Below are 26,656 nucleotides of genomic sequence, written 5' to 3' on the forward strand. Positions count from 1 at the left end.
AAAAATTCAAAGGATAAGAAAGAGAGAGAAGCTGAATGATAACACCTGATAAATACTGATCCTTAGTGAGGACATGGATACATACATGTTCTTGAGAAAGGGTGACATTAATACCATAAGAATTTAGTCTCATTTTCTGTCATCTCAGTGTGATAAGATGCTTGTTCTACAGTCATGGCCAAAAGTTTTGAGAATGACACAAATATTACATTTTCACAAAGTCTGCTGCTTCAGGGTTTTTAGGTGTTTTTGTCAGATGTTTCTATGGTATAATGAAATACAATTAGAAGCATTTCATAAGTATCAAAAGCTTTTATTGAGAATTACACAGAATTCATGCAATAAGTCAATATTTGCAGTGTTGACCCTTCTTTTTCAAGACCTCTGCAATTCTCCCTGGCATGCTGTCAATCAACTTCTGGACCAAATCCTGACTGATGGCAGTCCATTCTTGCATAATCAATGCTTGGAGTTTGTCAGAATTTGTGGGTTTTTGATTGTCCACCCGCCTCTTGAGGATTGACCACAAGTTCTCAATGGGATTAAGATCTGGGGAGTTTCCTGGCCAAGGGCCCAAAATCTTAATGTTTTGTTCCCCGAGCCATTTTGTTCTGACTTTTGCTTTATGGCAAGGTGCTCCATCATGCTGGAAAAGGCATTCTTCATCACCAAACTGCCCTTGGATGGTTGGGAGAAGTTGCTCTCGGAGGACGTTCTGGTACCATTCTTTATTCATGGCTGTGTTTTTAGGCAAGATTGTGAGAGAGCCCACTCCCTTGACCGAAAAGCAACCCCACACATGAATGGTCTCAGGATGCTTCACTGTTGGCAAGAGACAGGACTGATGGTAGCGCTCACCTCGTCTTCTCCGAACAAGCCTTCCTCCAGATGCCCCAAACAATCGGAAAGGGGATTCATCAGAGAAAATGACTTTACCCCAGTCCTCAGCAGTCCAGTCCCTGTACCTTCTGCAGAATATCAGTCTGTCCCTGATGTTTTTACTGGAGAGAAGTGGCTTCTTTGCTGCCCTCCTTGACACCAGGCCTTCCTCCAAAAGTCTTCGCCTCACTGTGCGTGCAGATGCACTCACACCTACCTGCTGCCATTCCTGAGCAAGCTCTGCACTGGTGGTGGCCCGATCCCGCAGCTGTAACACCTTCAGGAGACGGTCCTGGCGCTTGCTGGACTTTCTTGGGCGCCCTGGAGCCTGTTTGGCAACAATTGAACCTCTCTCCTTGAAGTTCTTGATAATTGGATAGACGGTTGACTGAGGTGCAATCTTACTCGCTGCTATAAACTTCCCTGTTAGGTCCTTTTTGTGCAATGCAATGATGGCTGCACGTGTTTCCTTGCAGGTAACCATGGCTAACAGATGAGGAACAATGGTGTCATGCACCATCTTCCTTTTAAAGTGTCCAGTCACTCAATCATGACAGATTGATCGCCAGCCTTGTCTTCATCAACACCCACACCTGTGTTAATGTGTGTGACACCTGTGTGTCATTGAAATGATGTTAGCTGGTCCTTTTGTGGCAGGGCTGAAATGCAGTGGAAATGTGTTTTTGGTGATAAAGTTCATTTTCAAGGCAAAGAGGGACTTTGCAATTAATTGCAGTTGAGCTGATCACTCCTCACAACATTCTGGAGTATATGCAAATTGCCATTATAAAAACTGAAACAGCAGACTTTGTGAAAATTAATAGTTGTGTCATTCTCAAAACTTTTGGCCATGACTGTACAACCATTTGGAAACCTGACTTTTCTATTAGTGTCAATGCTAGCTGTGCCTGCTGCTGCTTTTAATTTCTTCAATACATCTTCGTTGTGATGATGACTTTTCAGGTGACTTAAAAGATTTGGTGTGTCATAACTTGAAGACTTTTTTACCTCCTCTAATGTTTACTAAGCCGGTGATTATGCGAAATAAAATCCCAACAAGGGGGACAAGACCACTTTAGCTACCAACTAAATATAAACAAGTTAACTTAAAGTAGTGATTAGGGGTGGGAATCAAAAACCGGATCCGACTTCCAATTGATCAATTCCATCTGAATTGTTCACCTCAAATGTCATCGATTCTTCTTAACGATTCATTTCCCAGCACGACGTTGCGTCACGTTGCGGTACATTGCATCACGTCACACACTCCGGAAGTACTGGAAACCACATACACACCAATTCAAAAAGCCGATCTTTGCAGCAGAAATAAACATGTTTACATCCTGGTACAAAAGATGAGTGTAGTCTGGATAGCTCATGTCTCAGACTCGCGCGACCGTAAATGAGGCACCGAGAGCGGGTAAAATACCTCCACGATGACCCCCGGAGGAAAAGCGTCTTTCCTCTCCAGGGGCCGCGTCTGGATTCACAAGGCTGACAATGAGGTCAACCTATTGTTCAATATGTTCAAGTTGAATATGTTCATTCTCAGTCTTGTGCAGACATACTTTTGGAAAAAATAAAATGGTTCCTTTAGGTGCGGAAGACTGTGTTCAACTACTTTTTTCCCCTCCAAAAAATACTCAGCAATTGTTAGGAGAATTGATAAGGAATTGGATTGATAAGCAGAATCAACATTGATAAAATCTTTTAAATTCCCAACCCTAGCAGTGATCTAAAGATGATTTCATTGGTTTAAAAATGATTTATCTACACAACTTAAAAAATAGTCCCCCAGTTACCTACTGATGGAATTAATTATTTTTTTTACGCAGAAGTCTTAACATTATCCTGCTACACTGTTATAAATAACATGCACATAACAGAATAATCTTATTCACAGTATAGTCAACATATAAGTGTTTCTTGCTGTCATTTATAACAGATGCATAAAATAACAGCAGCATGTATAAGGTATTCTTCCTCAAAACCTTTTAGATGGCGTTTTGTTTTCCCCTCCACCAGTCCTGTAACACTGCCAAATCCTATACTGTGTTGAAGTTTGTGGTTGCTTCATGTCAGTTTTTTTCCATCTTGGTCAACATCCCATTCACTTAGCTCCTGCTGTGTTTTAACATCCTTCATTTTTCTGGTCAATCATAACCACCAATCTAAAGTTTTGTGCTCTCCAAATAAGTAAGGAGAGTAATATTAATAACGTCCACCATTTTGTCTACCAATGCTATTGGTTGACAAAAGGATAAAATGCTTTTGTCATATTGTCCACATGCAAGACTTCTACCCAGATATTGATTGGACATGTGACATGTATGATCAGGTTGTCCCTAGTGTCCCATTTGCTCTGTAAGGGATAATGTATGGTTTGCAGCTATTTATGGGAAACAGAATCCCGACAGGATGAGACAAGACCCCAACGCGAAGCACAGGGTTCTTGTAAGGTTAGGTTGTGTTGGAACTCTTTTCCACAGATTGATTTAGCACGATGTATGAACAGTTCACCTCTGGCGTTGCTCATGTTAGTGAAAGTAGTCAAGGGGTTTTGACCAATCAGAATCAAGCATCTTACACAGCCGGAAGATCAGTAAGAGAGCCACGTAATAATCTGAATTAATAACCGTTATCAAGATGTTTTGACCAATCAGAATCAAGAAAGCTAGGTAATGAAAGTTAACAAATATCTCCATCATGATAAATTATTGGACCAGAATATATCCTGCATCCATATCTTTTAAAAGTCTTGTGAATGTAATATTAAGCATCTGAATGTTTCCGCAGAGTTTCAATTCAAACTTAAAAATCAAAATTAATGTCATTTAACTTTGTGAACAGGTTCCTCATATCATGTTTACATTGGGCATGATAAGACATTTTGTCATTGATCCCCAATAGTGGAAACTCATGTTAACTACATACTGAATTTTCACTATGAGTAACATTCAATTAATTCTGTAGTTAAACGTTAAGAATTAATTTGGAGCCATTTGCTAACTAGAACCAGTGTTAGTGTTGTTCTCAGCTGATTACTGACCACAAGTTTGTCATTGTTGACCCTATCTGTGTGTTTTGGCTGCAGACTTGAATCATTAAACATCTGTTTTGGTTGTCTGTGTTGAGCATCAGTGGGGGAAGTTTAGTGTTGTGTTGTGATAATACAGGAAGAAGTAATGCGAGAGGGCCATCATTTTTCATTTAGAAATACATGTCTCCAAAAACAAATTGAGCTTCTTTGCTAATGACTGTATGATAACTAATAATTATCATCTGGACTGAAGATTTAGATCAAAACATCCACACCCACTCCATCTGTTACATCGTCGGAACAGAAAAATTAGCTGCTCTTAAACCAAGGTTTCTTAAAAGTTTACATCTATTTTTACTGATTTTTTACTTAGATTTTTGTCACTGCTTTATGAGACTAAACTTTTGCATCACACATACATATTTTTGATGTTGCAAACCAAGTATTCAGAGACCTTCAAACCATAATCCTTTACAGAGAACATTTTCCTCCTACATTTTTTAAAGGTGGCATTACGCTCACATAAATATGGGTTCATGAGGAGGGACCATTTTTTAAAAACACCTTCCTCAGTGCTGCATCAAGTTAACAGATCACATCTCTTAGAAAACAGTTCTCTGCACCAGTAACAGGTAATAAATGTGAGGTCCACCGGGTGCAGCCAGTTTCCATCCTGATAAGGTTCAGGTTTTGCACGTACAGAAAAAAAAAAAAGCTCTCAGGTTATTTCCCACACATCATTACTGCTTCTCCCTCGCACACAGTATCTGGATTGTGTTTTAGTGTGCACAGTGGAGGTTGCCTGCGATTGTAAGAGAATCTCTTTCTGCAGAATGTTACTGCTTTTACTCCCAGCTGAGCCGTAAAGAAGATTTCCAAAATGCACCCTGAGCCTCTGAGGTGTCACTAAAAATCCACTCTTCTCCCAGACGATGCACACAATGAAAAACAGAAAAGGGTTAAGGTGCATGTGGCTTATTTTTCTTCCAGTAAAAAACCAAATAGATGTAAATGTGTAGCTGACCTTTTGGTCTATTGTTTGCAGGAGTTTGTTTGTTCCACCTTCCAGCACAGTGCAGATAGTGCAGACTGGCCTAGCTAACAGAAAAGAGAAACTGGGTCTGTGTTGATCTCCATGAGGGAGAGAGGGAGGGCCTGGAGCTGTTATCATGCTGAGGCCTGAAATGAGGCTAAAAAGGAGGCATGGTGGGTTAGATAGTGAGACTTGAAAAACCAAAAGTAGGATTCCAAATTTTACACCGGCGATATGCAATATTTTTTAGTTGTTATTCATCCATCGGCAGTCATCTAACTATGATTTAGCTTTCTGTGAATCTCTGTATACAGACATCGACGGGCTAAAAATCCAATCATCAATGTCGTCTCTCAACTCCCACCTCATTCTTGTCTCTCAAGTTTCTGGTCAGACTGTAAACAATGACACCACAAAAAAGAAAGTCTTGACATGATCATTTATCGCAAAGTGCCAGGTACACCAAGAGGCCCTGAAAAATGGACTGTCACTCCCAGAGGCACATATCATGGTCCGACATTAGTCATGGTGCTCTGAGATCTGTCTTCATCCTGAAAGCATTTATTTAAAACGCTGCAGCAAGAGGTGAGTGATATGGCAACAATGTCATATCAGATTTTTTTTACTTTCACAATCTCACTTCACATTTGAATTTATGATGACTATTTAGCTACATTTTTATAACTTTTTTTAATGCGTGTGTGCAATTTTTTAAACTTGTACCAATGGATATTAAACAAGAAGGTTGACATGGATAAGAAATCAAATGCACTCATTATCAGACTTTTTGGCTTAACTCAAAAATTAAGACCAGTTTTCTGAAGTAAACAACAACAACACTCAGGTAAAGATTTGCGACCTTACAGCCATGTATTCACTTCACTTTGTTTCTGAAGTTTAGTGTAACAATTATCCAATAAACATGAAAGGTAGGATAGTAATTATACACAGCACAAAACATCAGTGAGGAAAGGCTAGTTTCAAACACTCATGACTTATTTTGAAAAAAAAGGCAAATAAAAATGTCCAAACTTCCTGTGAATAAATGTGATTCTGCAAGCTTTTAATTTTCAGCACAGTCATGTCGCCCTGCAGAGCTTCCAGATGTTGGTAAAATGAACTGTCAGACTTAACTAAGACTGTAGCTAGACCACAGGTCACTAGTTGTTGTAAAAAAATATGCTCTGAACTTTGAGTTCTATTTCTTCATAATTTTTAAAGTCTAGACATGGAATGGCCTTGTTGCGGCAGGGTAGCTTGTACCACGGATCAGCTGTTTCCAACAGTCTTTTAAACTCTTTGTTTCTCACAGGGTTGATGGCAATCATAGCTTTTACAAGGCCAAATGCCTCCTTCCCGCTGTAACTTGTGTTCTTACAAGTGCCTTCATTAGATGTCTGAGTTGAAGTCATTGGTTTTGCCTCTTCTGACTGCTGTGGGGCTTTGCTGTTCAACTCTGCCTCTGCTCCTCAACGCTCATCCCTTTAGGATGCAGTTTCTTATTTGGTTAAAAATATGAATTGTGTTGCCATCTGATTTTCAGACATGGCTTATTCAAACTCTGCAAATTGGTTAAAGAAAAGCCAAACTAATTCCATATTATCAATGTAAAGTTCTTTTAAGAGACTTGCTCTTCACTTCATGGCTTCCTGCTTAGTTGGGAATCAAAAGGGAAGGGGAATAAGAAGTCTAATGCACTACCTACAGTTTTCTACGATTGGTTCATCTGTGTGTCTACAGGGAAGGCTTGAAACAGATTGTAACCAAATAGTGTGATTTTGGTGAGAAAAAAAGCAACTTTGGAAGCATCTGTGTGTGAGCAGAGAAGTGTATACCGGGCAGAATATGCAGTGTCGACTGATAGCACAACCTCTCTGCATTGGCGGATAGTCAACACATTGTAATATCATCATATTGCACGCCTGTAACTGCAGCAGAAGCAAAGTGCAACTGTCACTGATTCGTTTCCACAAATGCACTCATCATTTTGACGTTCAGTAACAGTATTAAGTAGCTATGGGAATATATATATTTGAATATTCTGGGTGTCATGATGTTGAAAAAATAAGGTGCATTCAGGTAAAGCTTCACAAAGCATTGTTTCAAAATCACAATATTGATGTGGGCATATAAAATAGTCACATCACCGGGCGTTTGATGACAAGCAGATGATCTGAAACAAGTAGTGCTGCTACTTTTTTGTCACTTGATGCAAAGTGAAAGCTCACCACTCTTGTTTTTCATTTCTAAACTGACAGAAAAGCCTGTTTGATATCACATCATTGCTGCTCTTCACCAGACCACAGATTGATTTGAAATATATTCTCATCAGGATAAACCCCTTGAGATGTGTCATCTCGTTTTCAAGGGGTCCCAAACATGAAGAGGCAGACCATTTATGCACACGCTCACACCTACGGGCAATTTAGAGCATGTTTTTGGACTGTGGGAGGAAGCTTGAGTACCATGCACAGAAAGGAACCTGCTCAACTGGGGATTCAAACCAGGAACCTTCTTGCTGTGAGGCAACAGGACTAACCACTGCGCAAACCTGCAGCCCAGTGGAGGCCTGCCGTACATGCACAATGCACAGTGACTGCTGTACATAGAGAGTCTGCATGCCTGTAAACATGCACAACACAGATACTTTGCAGAGGAACAAGGCAGACGCTCAGTTAGGCTGTCGACTTTTGAGGGATTGGCTTCCTATTTCTGTTGCTGTGGACAAATACTGACAGTGTACGCAGCAGAACTGCTGTGGAGTGTTTCCTGTAGCTACACCTGCAGCCCATTTACGGTGTAGTAGAAAAGACAACAGCAGGAAACAATGAACTTTCATTTCAGATAGTGACAGGACTGCCAATGCAGATCAAAGATTGTGATTGCAAAGTGTTTCAGCTGTTAAGCTCTGACAACAGATGTAAGGTTAATTAGATAGATTTGAATAGTTTTAATGGACTGTTCGGATGCAGTGTGCAGCTGTTTCAACTAAGAAAACTGAAGTTGTGTCAGCAGAGTGAACTCAGCCTTTAATGACTCAGATCGGGATTGGGACTTCCCTTACAGAAACTCTCCTCTTCAGTTTAATCTGACACTCTATGAAGGAGGAGGAACATGTTGTATTTCAGTTAATGAAAGTGACAGAAGAAGAGCGAGCCTCTGTTTGGAGGAGATCCAGAGGAAACAGGAGAATCAGACTTACACTCACTGAGCTCTGTGTGCTGCAGGGAAAAACCATGAGCACAATTAAAGAGATGGTTTTTTACACAGTGACAGGTTTCCTCCTGTCGCCACCCACTAAACGTCTATTTTTACACCTCGTGTACTCCTTCAGTTCACTCTTAAATTTTTTGTTCAACTCTTTTCAATCGAGTAAGGAAACCACCACTGCAGAGGGGAATCTGTGTCAGAGAAGCTTCTTTTAATCTCAATAATTTGGTAGTAAACAACTTCACGCTTCAAAAATAATCTTCTGTTAGACTTAAAGAGTGATCACATGAGGAAAAGTCAAGCTGGGGTGGGTGCTGTGATGTGTAAAGCAGCGTTTGATGGTAGCTAATTGACTGAAGGGTCATTGACATTTTAACAGCTTGACATAATAAATAACACTGCAGTTTTATGATGATTGTACACAAATCCAAAGGCCAGTCAGGCAATATATACATAATGACTGCACTAATCAATTATAGGGGTCATAAAATAAAAATAAAGTTAAAGGTTGACATGAGGGTCCTCTCTGTCTGCCTCTATCAAACAGGACAAACAAACCCATCCAACACATCACACACCCTGTTTGTGTGGAAACCTAGTGTACCGTGGTGTGTTATCTGAGTTTGATTGTCAGTGTTTTAAAGTATTTCCTTGTCAAAAGTGTTTTAATGTCAGACAGAGGTGTAACGTGGCCGTTGCTTTGAGAAAAAAAACATGATCCTGAGATATAAGCCCAGGGTAAGGAAGTGTCAAGTTTTGTTTTTGCAAGATTGAATCGAGCTCACACGGGCTAGCAAACTGTATCTTACGTTTGTTTTTCAGACATGGATTTGCTGAAGAACTGACTTTTTGCAATCTGTTTTCCTGAGCTCTTCTTTAGCAATCATCTTCCCGTTATGGAAGGAAAGACAAGTGCAATGTTTTTTTTATTTGTCTGAGGTACAAAACAAACGGCGAGCACAAATGACACATGATACATCGTGGCGTGGTGTGTTTTGGCAGTATTTTGATCTAGAAAATGAAGATCAAGTTAAACCAGCTGGAGCATTAGCCACAGTTTGAAAACCAATTAGACATTGTTTACCCACAGACTGTGTGATCCTGTGTTCAGCCCTATTGAATAAATTGTGCTTAATTTGACAGTTTTCTGAGTGTGTTCTTACTTTTAGTCTAGATGGGTAGGAATTTAAATTTCTGTTCAAACGACTCAGAAATGAGTTGCTTCAGAATATCCCCTGTGACGTGATTACCTGTCTGGTTCACAAAATAAAGTGACCTGTTCCTTCGTTATGAGTTTATCATACAAGACATTCTGTCTCTGACGGGAACATCAGGAGACCATTTAGTTTTGAAGCTTCACAGGATGGTCAAGTGCTTCACTCTGTGACTCTTTTTCAGGCTAGAGCAGCAGCTTCAGATTTGTTCCTGATGTGTTTTGACAGTGAATGATGATGTGAATTTTCTGTCTCTGGTGAGTGTTTCACAGTCACTTTGTTTACCGGCAGCAGAAAGCCAGAATGTGAGGAGAAATAACGTTAAAGAGGAAAATCAGAGAGTGCTTTAACATGCAGGTGCTCAGTAATGAGATTCCACGCCGAACCCTTACGATCGCTCTGAGCCAGTGCTGGTACATTTTAAGTGTATTACAAGGATGAGTAATGATGTTTTCTGCTGCCCTGCTGTCACAGCAGCACTTTTTTCTTTTTCAAGTCTTTGTCACGCTCACGCAGAGGTTTAAAAAATCCACAGAAACACAAACAAGAAAGAAGAAGGATGTTTCCATGACTAATCACTCTCAGTTAAGAAAATGCATCTCAAACTTCTGCACAGTTAAGTAAACCAGTAGGGTTTCTTACATAAAACAACTTTGAGGACAGATTTCTTCATACACTCTTAAAGTATGGAACATAAATCCCCAAAGACAAGGAATGCAAAGGTGGCCACTAGAGCAGATTTTGAAAACTCCACATATTCTTTCTTCACTAAACAATGTTGGAGGTCTTTTTTTACTTAAGTCAAATTGAAATGCCAACATATTTATTGGAGCATATAGAACAGGCCATTGTCCCACAGTTATTTATATTATACAGTCAAATATTTCTCTCCATCTTTTGGTAGCTTTCTATCTCAACAACACTGGTCTCTGCATCCCTGCTTTAGGAAATAATTACCCTCACAATATTTGTATGCACCTTGTTAGTCTTTTTAAATGTGACGCGACTGTAAATGTTTTCCCTCAGGCTCACTTCAGCATTTTACAGACTGTCGAGCGTTGGTGGCATCCCTACTTATGCAAATGTAATCTTAGCACCCTTTGGAGTCTGCTGTAAGGCCACATGTAAGGATTGTCTCTTCAGCACAATACACCCATACCACATGTTCACAGAATGCAGACTGAGTCGTTTGGTTTTTGTATTCCTCTTCCTCCACACTGGAAAAGGCCATGAAGATTCCCTTTGTAGCAACAATTTGTCTGTCAAGCTACATTTTGCAGATGAGTTTGTAACAAGATAGACTAAAACTTAGGTCTATCATTTCACTGTTTCTAAAAAAAAAATTATTACCCTCTTATCATAACGCAAAATTGTCTCGCTTTAAAGGGGATTCCTGGCATTTTTAAACCTGAGTGCTACTTTTACATGTTTTGGAATTTTAATGTTAAAAAGCTGTAATCCTTGATCAATGAAAGTAAGTCCAGGAAAAGTTCTTGGTTTGATCCTGACAGGCATACACTCTTACTATGAGTCTGAAAGTAAAAGGATCCTTAAAGGGACAGACCTTTTTGTTAGCCACATTGTTTTGACGCGAACAGAAACAAACGGTTTTACCTCACCTTACGCTCTGTAAGGTAAGACAATGGAGACACACAAATTGTGTGTAGGTTGGGTCTGGTTAAACTGCCATTAAACCACTCAACCAGAGCTATGTGTTATCAGCACAGACGTGGACATTAAACCTGCAAGGAGGCCTAAGGCTACCAACTCTGCTTTTGTTAGCCAGCAAACCAGTTTCCCATGGTTTACTCACAAATACTGTAATTCATGTTTAGCCGTGTTGGAGAGAATTGTGCTAATTTTTGACCGTTTCTTGAGAGTTTCTTATCTAAAGACTAATGGTTTAGTCAAACTTTAAATTTACATTTAGGTGACTAGGACATTTTTTGCTTCGGAACATCCTTACACACTGAAACTTGTCAAACTAGCTGTTAAGTCATCTGTAGATCAGTAACTCCTGTGTTTCAAGCAGAAATTACTAACTTACTCAATGAAGTCTGGTGGATTGAACAGCTGGGTGATCGGATGGCTGACACACTGACAGAAAACAAGAACTTATTCTTAGAATATTTGCCATCAAGTATTTTGTTGTGATAATAACTTTATTTATTTATATAGCACCTTTAAAAACAAATGTTTACAGTGCTTTTGACAAACAAAGCATGGTTCCAATAACAAAGTAAACCTTTTGACAGCAGGGAGGAGAAATTTTAACAATGCAAAAGAGAATACAAGGTGAGATTAAAAAGAATAAACATAAATTAAACAGAATTTAGTGGTGTGCCAATAGACCAGTACATTTTTGTTTAAGAGTTTTTTTTTAAGGGTAAATAAATAAATAAATAAATAAAAATGCATAATTAAATAAAAGCATTAAAAGGACAATAAAAGAGGTTTTCAGAATAAGAGGACGACAGTCGACAGTTGAAATCTTCATAGCCTGTCTCAAGGCTGCTGGCAAAAACAAGCAACGCTAAAGTATTTTGTTTAATTCTTTTACCTTGCGGTCATGTAGACCCCAAATGTATTTCAAAGAACCCACAGTATTACCCTCATGGAAGCACAAAAAAACTAACAAGGAATATAAAATACCCTTAAGATTCAAAGGCCCTGTCTGTCTGCAGGCGGGATCCTCAGCAGACACTTGATCTGTTTAATGACTGCAGTCTGACTTTAATGTCACTGTAATGACTCCGACCTCTCCTGAGTCCCATCCTGCCGCTGACCTTTCACAGCCACTTCCTGACAAAACCACCAAACTCATAAATACATAATGAGCTGATTTGTTTGGAAGTGGTTTATGCCGCAAACTTCTGTGTTTGAAAATGAAGTTCATTAGAGCTTCTCAGCATGTCAGTGCAGAGTGTCTGTCCCGACGATGGCATTAATCAACAACAACGCGGCCGTGGGCTGTTTGAAGACTTATTTGACGTACATGGCAGCATGGGCTGCGTCTGAAGAGCTGAAACTTGTCAGCAGTGATGTAATACTCCCCCGCCTGCCTCCACAAGTCCACTGTTAGATATGTGTGTTTATTTCAGAATGTTTGATTGTAATTGTATAGATTTACATGCAGACTCTCCTGATCATGTTTATCCTGCACTAAAAGACTTCTTTCCCTCTCTTTCTCTCTGTTCTGCAGGTATGCATCGTGCAAAAACGGGACACGGAGAAGATGTACGCCATGAAGTACATGAACAAACAGCAGTGCATAGAGAGAGATGAGGTCCGAAACGTCTTTAGAGAGCTTGAGATCCTTCAGGAAATTGAACATGTTTTTTTAGTAAATCTCTGGTGACTATCCTGTTTTTACACTTTCAATGTGGTCTGCGCTGCGTGTGTCGCCTGCCTGCTCTGTCTGTCTGTGCAGTTTGTGTATTTACCAAAGAGAGCATGCTCACTCTGAAGTCTGAAGTCCTAAAATAGATGTTCTCTTTGTGAATATTGTGATGCATGCACTTAACTTTTTATGCATTTGGAGCTAAGTGCAAGAAAAGTTCCATTAATGCTTGAAACAAATCTTCCTCCAGAAACCAACTGCATCAAGTCAAGAAAGAATTAAACACTGGAGAGATATTTTGGGATATTAATTTTGACTGTGATTCTCTCTAGCACACATTTGATAATTACCGCGGTTTGAAATGACCTCGCTCTTCCCCTGAGTATGATATATGTGGGGGAATTGAGGCTGCTTTCATTATTCAACGCTCATCTCCGAGCGGGACGCCTTTTCTAAATGTAATTGGGGGGCCTTGCACAACATTCAAGGCGTATTGCACACAGCACTTTACTCCTCTGTAAGTGCTAGAAAGCTGCTGCACGTGCAAACAGCGTATTCTCTTTTTCATGGATCTTATGAGGGGTTGATGGTGTGCAGATAGCGATTTGTGTCCTGGGCTCATCCCGTCACCAAGTTGTGAATGATTTAATCTGCAGGATATTTTTGCTTGCAGGAGAAGCCGCTCGACTAGAACAAACTGAGGCCATTTTAATGAGCGTACAGTCGTCGGCCTGTGTATTTTTTTAGAGTTTAATTCCCTGCAGGAGCGTACAGCTGCCAAAGCCTTCTGTGTTCTAGTTTTCCTTGTGCTTCTCTTCCTCTCTCTCTTTCATACTTTGCATCCAATCAAATGGCCATTAGTGGAAAAAAAACGGAACCCTTGCAGCAACATGGAAATGAGAAGTTTCACACTTCACACCTCCTCCCTCTGCTTTTTATGTCGGCTTCACAGAAACGCTTCAGAGCGGGTCTGTCTGTCTCGCTGGGAGCTGATAGACATCATATCAGCCACAGAGTTGTAACATTCACAAACTCAGCAATTTCTTCTTAGCGACTCTCCAAAATGTCTTGGAGTTTTCCACATTTGATGCTCCAACAGCCTTGAATTCAAACAGACCGAGGAGGATCACTTTTAGAAGCAGACATCTGTTAGAGTCAACCTGAGGGCTAGTCCTTGTACCTGATATTAGTCTCAGGTATATCACAACAGGGAAGCCAAAGCTTTCTAGTGTAAATAATTATGAACACCATGAAATAATGCCCCCGCTTCGCTTCTAAACTACAGACTTTTTTTTGTTATGCTTCATTAAAAACAACCCCATTAAAACTCAGTTTAATGAGCAGTTTTAACATGACAAAATATGGAAATGTCCAAGGGAGGTAAATACTTAAGCAAGGTGCATAATGAGGGAAGCTTTCATTTTATATGTTAGTTTTGTTGGCATTAACGGATCAGTTCACAGCTATTACAAGTTACATATTTTTACACCTCCAGTGATATCCATGCGTGCAAGAGAGTAGGTTTTATTTGCCAAGTATTTGAGATTTCTATCTCCACTCTGGCACAAAGGAGTGAGACTGAACTTTGCCACTTCTGATAAGAGCTTTGAAAATTCACACTGGAAAAATATAACAATGAGCCCAAAGTACTCGTGATAATCCGAAGGACACATTGTCAATAGTTCACAGTTTTCTGCAGTAGGAAGTAGGTCCAACAACAGCTGTTCTTTGCTTCCAGAAAGGTACTGAATTTAAAATATTTACTTTAATGCTTTGGAGGCACCAAACTCTATTCAAGTCTTTTCCTCAGTGTACGGTGATAGAAAACTGGATGAATAATAAGAACTATCTGCAAGGCGAAAAAAAGAGTTTGTTAAGCCTCCAACTTCAAATCTTTAAGAGTTTTTCTGTCTCATCTTAGCTTTCTTACTGCTGCAGACTTTCTTACTGCTGCAGATTCCAAATCTGCACTTTGATTGATCCTGTTATGTCTAATATATCCCTTTGTTCTCAGCCAGTATCCAGAGGAATAGGTCTTGGGGTGAAATGCCTGATAAGTAGGAGATAAAGTATCGTAAGCAATCTGTTACAGCTATATTCTTAGTGTGGTGACCATATGTACTTTTTATTACTGCTCCAAACCCTGTCAGGGTTCCAATGAGCCATAACCACCTCTTCCCTATAAATTATTCATCTTATTGCTCTGCTAACAGCTGAAAAAAAGTGTAAACATTAACCTGATGTTTAGTTATAAACTAACTTTTTTGCCAAAGTGTCAACAGGCAGAAGTGAAATGGGCTGGACTCCTTTCTGTGGATTGATTTGATTTGATATGGGAGATCAGGCTGTCCATGCCAACCCTTTGCTTGTCATTAACATTCAACTCTAACTTATCCTTTTGTCGTGTCAGGAGATTTAAATTATCAATGATGTTACAGCTCTGTGCATTGTTCGTAGATGCTCTCTTAATGCAGAGATGCTCTTATCGATTCTGTTGCAGTGGAATTACTGCAGGTATCTTATAAATAATACAAAATACTTGCAACCCACCTGCTATTAACCAGAATTTAACAAACCTAAGTTATTTAAAGGCTAATGTCGGCTAGCAGCTTACATACAGAGATATTATTGACAGTCCAAACAACTTAAGCATCTTTCTTGCTAGATGTCTTTTAAAAGTTAGAGTTTGTCCCCATCCTTTCCTTAGTTATTTTACACATTGCACATGCTGCACTACTCCTGCAGGCATTTGTTGTAAACTCCCAGCACAAAAAATAAATACAACAGACTATCAGTAAATAGGAATGAGTCCTTCTCTCCATCTTCAGTCTGAATGCCATTGATACTGGCATCCAAGTCCAAGTCATCAGTCTAAAACCTGGTACAGAGGCCTATGCACACCTCCTCCAAAATGTAACTACGCGGTGATCGATGCAGACTGCAAGCCCTGTGATTGGTCTGCTCAGCAGCATTCTATTTCCTGCATTAACAGTAGTTCCTGAATTGCTGCACATCAGCTGTATATGTCATCTCCTCTGTCGTGTCCTCTCTATTCTTCCCTGTAATAATTACTGTGTGATAAACAGCAAGATGTATCAGCTCTAAATTAACATAATATGCAGCAGAATCGCTGTGAAAAAGTACAGCAAACTTAGTGGGGCCAGAAACAGGTGACCCGACTATCAGAGAGACCACACTGTAGTATTGCTGAACAACACGGACACATCAACGCACAAGTATGTAGTGCTCATGTAGTGTTCAGCTCATTACTTATATTCAATTATCTCTCTTTAAAAGCAGAAGGAAACTGTCAATTCTGCATCACAGCCATAAGACAAGACTCGTCCTCAGCAGGATGTCGTTATTGCTGTCATGTTGCTTGACAAGAGAGTGATAGGGTGCTAAACAGCTGGCTAATAGTCTACCAAAGTGAGAACGGGAGCACTTCCTGGACGTAAATTAAACGTGTTAGCGATACTTTGAAGATAGAGACACACATAAACCTAAAATGTAGAAAAGAAACACAAATACATCCTTAATTATTGAACAATCAAGATACCTTTATGTCACTGGAAGGTGAGGGTGAGAAGCTTGATACTGAAAAGCGTTGGGTTTGTTCTCAGGTTGTATATGATCACATTGTGATGATAAAGTTATTTCAAACGAGAGAGCAGGGCAGTTTTTTTGTGATCATCATGTCATTTGTGTGTCGCAGAGTCTGAATTCAGCTGTTTTTGTGGAGTCGGTTAGTAAAGCATGTGCAGACTCTACATTTAGGCAGCTGGGTTGATGTTTCTAATGTTAGCATCACCAGACTGTCCATCTTAAGCCCCCTGAGAGAGTGAATAACGATGCTCCAGAATACCAAATCTGATCTCCTCAGTGTGTAAATACTGACCGAGTTCATCTCCATCAGATAAACAGATTGACCGGAGCCTTCTGTGTTCTTGCAGCACTGAAGTTTATGCCTCAGAGGAAGTTTTCCTGTCTCGTCTCAGGTTGTGGAGAGGAGAAGACACAGCAAGGTTTAAAGGAAATCAATTTAAAGCTTGAGTCGATGCTAAGTTTGTTGTTTCTGCCCTAGTTTACTCCGAGCATCTGTGTGTGACAGTAGCAGAACGCTGCACCTGTTTGCATCTGAGAAAGTGTCTTCGTTTAGCTGCAGCATGAGACGTTGTCTCAGCCGGGCAGGTAATGAGACAGGACTGATGAGAACACTGCTTCAGCTCCCCCTCGTCTCCCACAATGTAAAACAACGAGGAACCTAATTGGTTCACTGCGGGGCTTTGCTGTTTAACCACGTCCCTGTAGATCATAAGCTTCTCAAACAGAGCATTACACATTCTGGTGCGTGACGTTATTAATGGTTGTACGATGGACCAGCTTAGGTTTCGGGGGAACTTCCTATTGTCTGAAACAAACAAAAACAGAAAGAGATGCAAGTCTTGAGAAATGCCGCCTCTTTCTTGATGCAGTGCCAGCAGGAAGTCAAAGAGACATCCAGAAGAGAAAGAAGGATCCAGGGAAACACAGCAAACAGATTTCAGAAGAAGTAATGATTCCTACATCACAGAGAGAGGAGAGGGGGGTGAGACAGTGTAGAGGAAGTATGCAGCATTGATTTGTTTGTCAAGAAAGAACAGGTCAGACTAAGAGGATTTGTACGATTTTTCCGCTGCTCTTACCTCCACATACTCACACACACAGTCTGGAAGCTGCTTTCATTGAGACATCCTGAATCCCGCGTTTGAACGGCTTCGTACATGAGCGTCAGAGGAAATTCATTAGGAAGCAACCCTGTGAAAGCCCACACCGAATCCCATCAGCTTGCTGAAGGCTGCCTTAAGCTGGGCGGATGTCAAGTTTTGCAGCCCACAGTAATTGCAGCGACCATTCCCCCGCTGCTGCACGGAAATGATGTGTAGGAGTCAAGGGTGCGCTGAATGGATTACCCTGGAGGAGGAAAAATTAAGCATCATCTGCTGCAAACAGCAAATCCACACAAAGTCTTGTAGAGATTTATGACACATGGGAAGATGCTGACTTCTCCTTTCGCTGGCGTGTATTTGAAACCTCGGAGGTCGTCCACCCCGCCTAGAAACAGAGGAGAACCAGCAGGAATGAACTACATCTCCTGCTTTGTGGAGTGTGATGCTTCATTGTGAAATCAAGGTTTCGCCTGAAGCCTTACATCACAACAGATCACTCTGCATTGGTTTTCCTTCAAGGCCTTGAGATGCTGAAATGAATCATGACCAAACAGACTCAGAGGGGAGCTTGGGTCAGCTGTCGTCAAAAAGTTTTAAACACAGTCCCTCGGGATCGTCTTAAAGGATTTTTGTGGTTACTAAACCCAACTGGGGTGAGTCATATGGAGGAGCGTAACACTGCGCTCGCTGTCCATCCCTTCATCAGAGTCAGAGAGCGAGAGAGCGAGTGAGCGGGTGGAGGAGTGCCGAGGATGGATGTGCTGTGTTCAACCTCCATTAGGAATATTGATTTCAGGCCTGGATGGAATAAGGCCTTTGGAGACTGTGGAACAAATTAGCCTGTACACCCCCAGTCAGCAGTTAAATAGAGCCCTGTGAGGGGGCTCAGCCTTAAATCAACCTCATAAAAATCACAGATCATTTCAAAAAGCTTCCTCACTGCTCGCCTGCCTGTGCAGCTGGCCCTCTTGAAACACAGTGTGAAGGTGCAGGGAGCAAAGGCACATACTTCACAGGCTGAATAAGAATATGTGACAAGAGAAGGATGGAAAAAATTAACTTTGAGGTCCTATTAGTGTCACAAAATGTTCATGTAAGACCCTTACACCGCTGACGTGTTTTGGCATCCAGCCTTTGTACAAGATTCAGAAACAGTGAGGGTTGTTTTGGGGATATAGTCAAACTTGTTTAAAGAAAGAAATACACAACAAATAAATAAATATGAAAGGAAACTTCTTATTTTCATCTAGGAAGGCCAATACTTTAACAAACCATGTATCAAAATTAGAGTCTCTGTCCTAAATCAACTTCATAAAAGTCAATAATAATTTAATTCTCTCCCTCAAAGCTCGCCTGACTCTGTTTAGCTCAGGGAAGTGTTCAGAGAGGTTGCCATGGGTGGCACTGGCCCCCCTTGAAATCTGATCTAAAATGAAATCCTAAGCTAAGATTGGCTATTTGCCTTGTCAGGGGCGGGACTCATGTTACAAACAAATACTTTGGATTTGTTTAACATAGACTGTACAAAAAATGGACCCATCTGTTCCTGAAGCGCTGTTATGAAGCCAACCATCAGCGGGTGCCATATAGGGAATGCTGAACACAACCAAACTTTGTCCAAGCTAGTGTGAGGTAAAGTGGCAGGCCTTTTGCCTTTTCACCAGCAGCTACAGTTTTCCTGCCTGTAAATCAAGTCAGCCATGCCCTTAGTGAGGCAAAACTCGTAAGTTTAATGTCTTCAGAAATACAGAATTATACATTTTTTTAGCCCCATACAGTTTGTGCTGATAGAGAAATTAGGTATTCAGACCTAAACTGTTTATTGAACCAGGCTGTAAACATGTTTATTTATGCTGTAAAGATCGTCTTTTTTGGATGGGTGTGTGTGTGGTCTCCGGTGTTTCTGCAGCCAGCCTTAAGCCATTCCTCGATGAACTACAGTTTTTAACACTTACACATGGGCTTCATATTTTAAGACCAGAGGTTCCTGCTTGGAGTTTACAGGCTGGCTTTCTTTGTATTCATGTGTAGCATATTTCCTTGTCTTAATCTGTTCAACTGTGACTTTGAACAAATGTCTTGAACAACTTCTGACAAACAGACAAACATCCTCTTTTAAGTCTTTAAAGACTTTGACTAAGAATATTCATGTGGCCACTGTTCAAAGTTCACTGTTGTTCTGGATGGACTTTATGCTCGGTAGCTCATCCTCAAATGACTGTGAATAGATTTTTAAACTCACAGTATGCTAGTTGTACCCGGCAAAGTTTTCACTTGACCTCGTTTTTGAGTTCCACACAGAACTGTTTGATAGTGATATTAGTCTGTGTTGTCTGGTTCAAAATCTCACAGCCCCACACCTTTTTTTTTTTTACCAGCACCTGGCTCAAAAGCTTTCCTTTTCTTTTGTTATTGAATTTGTTTATGCAGACATCTCTCAGGTGTGCTACATCATCTGTCTGGTAACAGAACCAGGCATGGGTATAAACTGATGACTATTTGAATATTCCAAAAAGCATGACCCACCCCTATCAAAGCAAATGAGTCTGTTCCTCTAATAGCTTCTGTGTTATAAATCCACAGATCATTTTGTTGTAGACTAGCAGCCTTGAACCCCTCCCCCCTCCCTTTTCTTACTAAAGTTTTTTTAGGACATGAAGAGTGCACCTTGTGAAAGCAGGCCAGAGGAGGTGTTGTGTCCTGAGGCGACTGGTTGAAGCCCTGACTCTCTTTGCTGTTCCAGGAATCCTCTGAGGAGTGTGCAAATGTCTCGTGATTGAGTCATGCATTCAATTTAGGCAGCACACCTCTATCATCAACTTTATGTAGGCCAGTGAAACTTTTCAGACCGACTCGAGCATCACAGGCTCTTGTTTCTCTCTCAGACTGCTCTCCTCTTCACTGTCCCTGTATTTCCCTCTCCTCCCTGCCTCCCCGGGCTCGTTTGTCATCATGGCCTGATTATTTCAGCCAGTTCCTTGTGCTCCTTCCAGCGGGCCAACCTTCCTCTCTGAGATCCTGTGACTGTCGCAGCCTCGTCCTGTCCTGGCCTGTCCACATGGCCTCCTCCTGATTTTGGACAGAAACAGCTCACTCCAGATCCCAGATTACCTCCAGGCACTTACTCACACTCACTTTTCAACTGTGCTCATTGTAAAGCAGCATGTTACGGAATAAAGAACAGCTCTAAGAATCAGACTGACAGTGAAGAAAATGACTTTAATATGAAATGTGTTACTCATTTTGACTCTGGACTCATGTACACATGGTGAAAGCTTCTTTTGTATTGTCTCCTATGTTTAGTCTGAGTGCTGTTATCATTCATCTTTCATCCACACATCTTGTGAAAATGATCTGTTTAAGTTACAGATGAGTTGGTGAGCATTGTGCAGCATTTGGCTATTTTAAATACAGTTATTCTATCTAGTGTTTTGTGGATAATTGATCAATGAGTTCAGGCTTTAGAGGACAGCTGACTTTGTTTTTATCTATTGATTTCATATCTTGAGCTTCATATCTAATGCCGGTGAAATTATGTCAACACTGATCTTAAGAAACAATATTGTATTAGATTTATGTCTGTACATGAATACAGAACCTGTTTGCAGAGTTGAGACTTGTTTATAGGTCTTCTTGTCTCTGCTTTAAGTCTAAGGCATTGGATTTCAACTGATGGGTCTGAACTGGGGATGCCAGCTTTAAGTATTCTCCGAGATCGATCTTCACAAATGTTAACAATCAATTGTTGATCAATCATTAAAAACACATTGAGTTTTCTTATGTCCAAAGCAATGCCTTGTTAGTTTTTTCTCGCCTAAATCCTATTTTGATATGTCAACACAATGCATTAAACTGATGGTATTGAACACGGATCAAAGAAAGGCGTACAAAATGTTAACAGGAAGTCAACATGCTAGCATTCTGCAGCTCAGTAATGCTGATCAGTGCAGTGCATGTGTCGCATCCCAGTACAGAAAGAAAAACAGAAAGAGCTGACAAATGTCCAAATAGTGCTTTGATTTTCTTGCTAAATAACGTGACCAAGCTCATCTGTAGCAATTGATAGCCTAGCCTCTGTTCCCGCTCTTTGGCTGGTTTCTCAACAAAGGGGCTGAGCTAACCGAGATCTCCTGCTACTGACGAATTCCTCATATAATCCCTATTCAAAAAACAGAACAACCCCTTGAAGTTATCATTTCATTGTACTGTTGACATGGTTTTTTATTGGTTTTAGCTTTTGAAAAGCTTTGTTTTCTTGACATGTCTACAATGCTATGGGCCAAATGTACTTATAAAAGTCGTGCAAGGCTTCATTGGATCTTTCCTCTTCCATGATTTTTTATTATAACTCCTCAAAAAAGTGCTTGTATGCATTCGAATGAAGAAAGACAGGCGATCTGACATCTAGTCAGGATCATTCTTGACCCCACCTTGGTATTCCAGAGACGTCCACCTGAGAGGAGACCTGGGGGGTCATCCATGAGCATGCTGGAGGGGTTGTATATGTTATCTGGCTCAGGAAAAACCTTTAGATCTCTGAGGAAAACGCTGGAGGTGAGGGGTGGGAATGCCTGGAGGAACTTTGCCAAAGTCTGGAGTATGCTCGAAACTACAAATATTATTCTGTATATTTTGAACACTTTCTTTGACTGTGTCCAAAGCAAAATGGTTCAAATTGAATCAATTCATGGTGTTTCATTGTGATGTTCTTGAAGAAGTGATGGTGCTTGCATAAGATCTTCCCTCGGTTTTTCAAGGTAATTACAAGAAGTCAGCTTGTTTGAATATCACTTTGAGAACTCACAAAAATAGTCTGTTGATGAGGTGTGATAAAAACAGCATTAAGTGACAAAGAACTAACTGAGTTTTGGGTGGATGTCCAAAACAAGAGACCTTCATGTAAGGTTGAAAATGTGGTTCTACTTTGAGGTTCCTCAACACATGACCCTTTATTTCTACAAAACTGTGGCCATACACCTGAAAGAACATACTTACCTGTCTGCTAGGACTGTGTACTCATCCTACCTACCTACCTCAGACTGTTCCCTTGTCTTTATTGTTAAACCAGTCTTTGTTTTGACATCCAGATAGCAAAACAATCCTCAAGCTTGATTTTTTTGCTTGTGACATTTGTGGATTTCATATTGTGTTGATTTTTAGTGACGTGTTCCCAATGTCTGTCCATCCTTGGCAGAGAGCCTTAAAGGTGACAGGCTTGTCAGTGCCGGAGCTTTTACTGCTCCAGTCATCTGCCCATATCTGACATCTTGCTGTCCACCTCAGAGAGACAGAGGGAGGGAGGAAGTGACATCCAGACCGAGGGTGCATCCCTCTTCCTCTCTCAGGATCCCAGATATTTGAGCTGAGGATTGGGAAGGCTTTTTAGTGAAATGGTGAGATAGTGAGTGCAGCCTCAGAGGATGCTCATCTGTCAACTGGATACTGGATATCAAACTGTGACAATGAGGTGATAAAAAGGTGACAGTGAGGAATCCCTGCCAACAGCAAACAACATCCTGGGGACGGCCATCTGCTGAGGCCGCTCTGTGACACTGATCTGTGTTCTAATGTGAGGCTGATCTGGGTTTCAGAGTGAGGCTGATCTGGGTTTTGCTATGAATGAAGTTCACATCGGATGTAGTCAGAATTTTAGAATAAAGTCTAAATTTCAGAAGCAGCATCATTATGTTCTGTATAGGGTCTTTAAGTCATGAAAACCCGATATTAGTTCCAAATTTCGAGAATAAAGTCCTTAGAAATAGATTCTAAATGTCTGGAATAAATGCCAAAATAATGCTTAAATGTTTAAAAGAAAGTCCAAATGTCTGAAAGGAGTCCAACTTTCTGGAAGGAAGTAGATAAAGTCTACAACATGTGGATACAGTACAAATCCAGATTCATCCATCCTTTTTCATTGCTTCTCCTGTTGAGGGTAGGGGGTGTATGAAGCCTATCCCAGCTAAGAGGCGGGGTACATTGTTTAAAGGTTGGCAGTCTGTCACAGGGCTCACAGAAAGCCATACACACCATACACACACTCACACCAAGAGGCATTTTGAAGTCCCCAGTTAACCTGATGTGTATGTCTTAGGACTGGAGTATATCTGGAAAAGTCACATGCAAACATGAGGAGAACGTGCAGGAGAGCTCCTACCCTGCAGGGAATTGAATAAGCCACCTTCTTGCTGTGAGGCAACAGGGCTTACCACTGCGCCACTGTGCAGCCTGAAGTGTCAAAGTGCTAGAAGTGGATTCCAACTTACAGAAACCCTTTTTTACTATCGTTGCCAAAGCTAAAATGTTGAGTGAAACCAAAATGTTGAGATTAAAGTCAGAAAGTTGAAAGGTGTGATTCAGTTTCCTGAAATCTTTCTTCCTTCCTCTTCTCTTTTTTTGATGTTGTGTTCTCAGTACTCTTCAGACAGACTTGGTGTTGTATCAAGGGTTTCCCTTTTTCTTGCTTTTATCACTCCAACTGTAATGCGAAAGGGGAAATGCTTTATGTTGTTTGTGTCTGCCTCCCTCTGCCTGTTATCTGTCCTAACATGTGAAAGACACTTTAGGTTATAAATTAATCCAAGCTGCTTCATAGGAGAAGAGAGGGACACAACAGTCCTGCAAATGTATTCGTTTTCCTCAGGACCTCTCATCTGTGGATGAGATGGAATGATTTTCGCTCTGCAGAAACACTCGCCCTGCTTCTCTCATATTGAGAGGCAGGAAATTGCACCTGAATGGAACCAATCAGAGTGTTCAGAGCTGAGCCTCCAGATACAGAGAAACCTGCAGCTATGAAGAGAAGTAATATCAGCACAGTGTCAGAGCTTTAATGGAAAAATAAAGATTTGGCTCAGAAGCAACCACATTAAACTGAGTGTGAAAGAGGAAACCACCACGGCTCTGTTTGTTTTCCCTTCTTTGCGGCACGCCGACATACGGGGCCTGTTATGATATTGTTCTGCCATTTTTTTTCTTCTCAAATGAGAAATTAGCTTCTGTTGCACCAAAACAGTTCGCTCACCCATGTGAATTAATGTTTTGTGTTGTGTTTGGGACAGGAATTGTGGAGTGGAGTGTTACAAATCCCCACCCAGATCAGCGAGAGGCTGTATTTTAATTTGATGTGCATGATTAAAGAGCCTGAAACTGTTTAGAGGACCACTAGGAGCATTCAGGAAAAGCTATCAAACAAAAATTGGCTGCTTTCAAGCTGTAATTTCCACTAACAATGACTTTTTATATGGGTATTTTCAACTAAATGGCATGTTAATAGGATAAATGTTAATCAATTAGGTCAATAGCAACTTTTCCGGTGTGCTCGGGTTCTGCCAGGAAATACACATTCACTCAGAAACAACCTGAACCCTGCATAAATATTAATAAAGCATAAACGTTTCTGATTTAAATAAGGCCCCACATGAGCCAGTGTTTCCATCACCTTCTTTTACTTGAAACAGATAATGATGGGTGCTCAAAAAAGATAATCCATAATAATGGCTACCAGAGTGCGTAGTCACTGTAACAATAATGGCTTTTTACAGATACTGCATAAAATTATAATTTGTATTGGGGGGTCTGGATTTCAGCATGGGAAATGTTCTCGTGATTGTAGTACCAATCATGTATCAGGAGGTTCTGTTGTATACCGAAAAAGCAGCCCATGTGGAGAGCAAAAGCAGGTTTGATAAAATCTGCAGTGATGACATCCCGGCTCCCATTAGATGTAATCTAGTGATGATTTATTTATCTCTATAAAAAGGTATTTGCATGCAAGTGCAGCTAACAAACTGTTCTAGATCAAAATTTTGACTTGAGCCACAGATCTGTTTGATGCTGTCCCAAAGAAAACCATTGTTGAGATTTCCCAATGTCCTAAAATGCACCAATGATCTGTCAAACCTCCAATCAATGAACAAACATCAGTTTTTTGATGTCATACCACTGTGGACGTGAGCCAGACTGAAGCCTCAGGGAAACTACTATCTATTGTTGTACTGAGACTCACCTGAGATACATGAACGAGCAATAAGCCAGAAATTACTGTATTAAAGTACGTATGGCAGTGTCGTATATAACATGGAAGCCAGTGAATTTAAACTAATCAAACATCTTGGACCCGATGGTTCAGTCATTTTGGATGCTAACATTAGAGTTAGATTGCCAGTGGTACTGTTTTAAAAGTCCAAGGCTAGGAACTGACTTCTCTAGGTGCATCCTGGACAGATGTCTGTCAAAGCTGGAGGTTGTACTTGTCTTCTCTTCGATGATTCCTTAACATACTAAACATGTTGCGCTGCTCCTGTTTGGATTTGCTTTGAAATCAAAGCACAATTCAAAACACGCACAATTCATGTTCCTCTTTAAACATTTTCTAGGACAGTTGCAAACAGGTGAACACACGTACCAGCTCTGCTCAAAACATATTGCTGAAAAAATTTGAGTCCTCTCCAAATTGGAGTCATCAGTGCTCAAAATCAAGTGGAGATGCAAGTTCTGAAACGCCAGCAGCATACATTTTCTTTTACACTAAAAGCAGTTGTATAAGTAAGCATAAAAGATGGCTTTAATGTAATAGGATAGGATTTTATGGGACAAGACAGAGGCATGTCAACTAGAGCATGTTTTTTTGTTGTTGCTCTTTAAATATTGACAATGTTTGTCTCTGTATTTGTCTCTGTAAACATGCATGTGTGTCTGCAGATGTTTACAGTGCAAGCCCTGCATATGTTCTGCACGCAAAAGCAAGTGTTGTGTTTATGTTGTTTGTGTACTCCGTCTGTTTGTATTTGAATGTGAGCATTGGACATTGAGTGAGCACTGTGTCCTCCCCCTCCCTGGAACTTAGGTACTCCTTCCAGGATGAGGAGGACATGTTTATGGTGGTGGACCTCCTGTTGGGAGGAGACCTGCGTTACCACCTGCAGCAGAGCGTCCAGTTCAGTGAGGACGCCGTCAAACTCTACCTCTGTGAGATGACGCTGGCACTCGACTACCTGCAGAATCAGCACATCATTCACAGGTACTCACTCATCTTTTGGGTCCAAAGGTCGGATCTTCAAACTATCTGCCACGTCAGAAATCACACACATGCACACACACATGGTTAGGTGGATAGATATAGAGATAATGGCCTATGTACACTTACAGAAGTTGTTTTTTGGGGTGCCAAAATATCCTCAGCATTTTTTTGTCCATGTGCTCCATGTCCAGTTGAAATAATTCAACTTGGGA

At 40.7% G+C, this 26,656-nt stretch overlaps 1 protein-coding gene across 1 annotated transcript in view; it reads left to right on the forward strand.

Moving 5' to 3' along the window:
* LOC117811359 (serine/threonine-protein kinase 32C) overlaps positions 1–26,656 on the forward strand; it is a 114,035-nt gene that overhangs the window by 59,728 nt on the left and 27,651 nt on the right. Inside the window, 2 exon segments of the mRNA XM_034681594.1 lie at positions 12,579–12,730; positions 26,271–26,444. Coding sequence (XP_034537485.1) covers positions 12,579–12,730; positions 26,271–26,444 — 326 coding nt within the window.

Source organism: Notolabrus celidotus, chromosome 4 (genome assembly GCF_009762535.1).
Source record: "Notolabrus celidotus isolate fNotCel1 chromosome 4, fNotCel1.pri, whole genome shotgun sequence".
Lineage (NCBI taxonomy): Eukaryota > Metazoa > Chordata > Actinopteri > Labriformes > Labridae > Notolabrus > Notolabrus celidotus.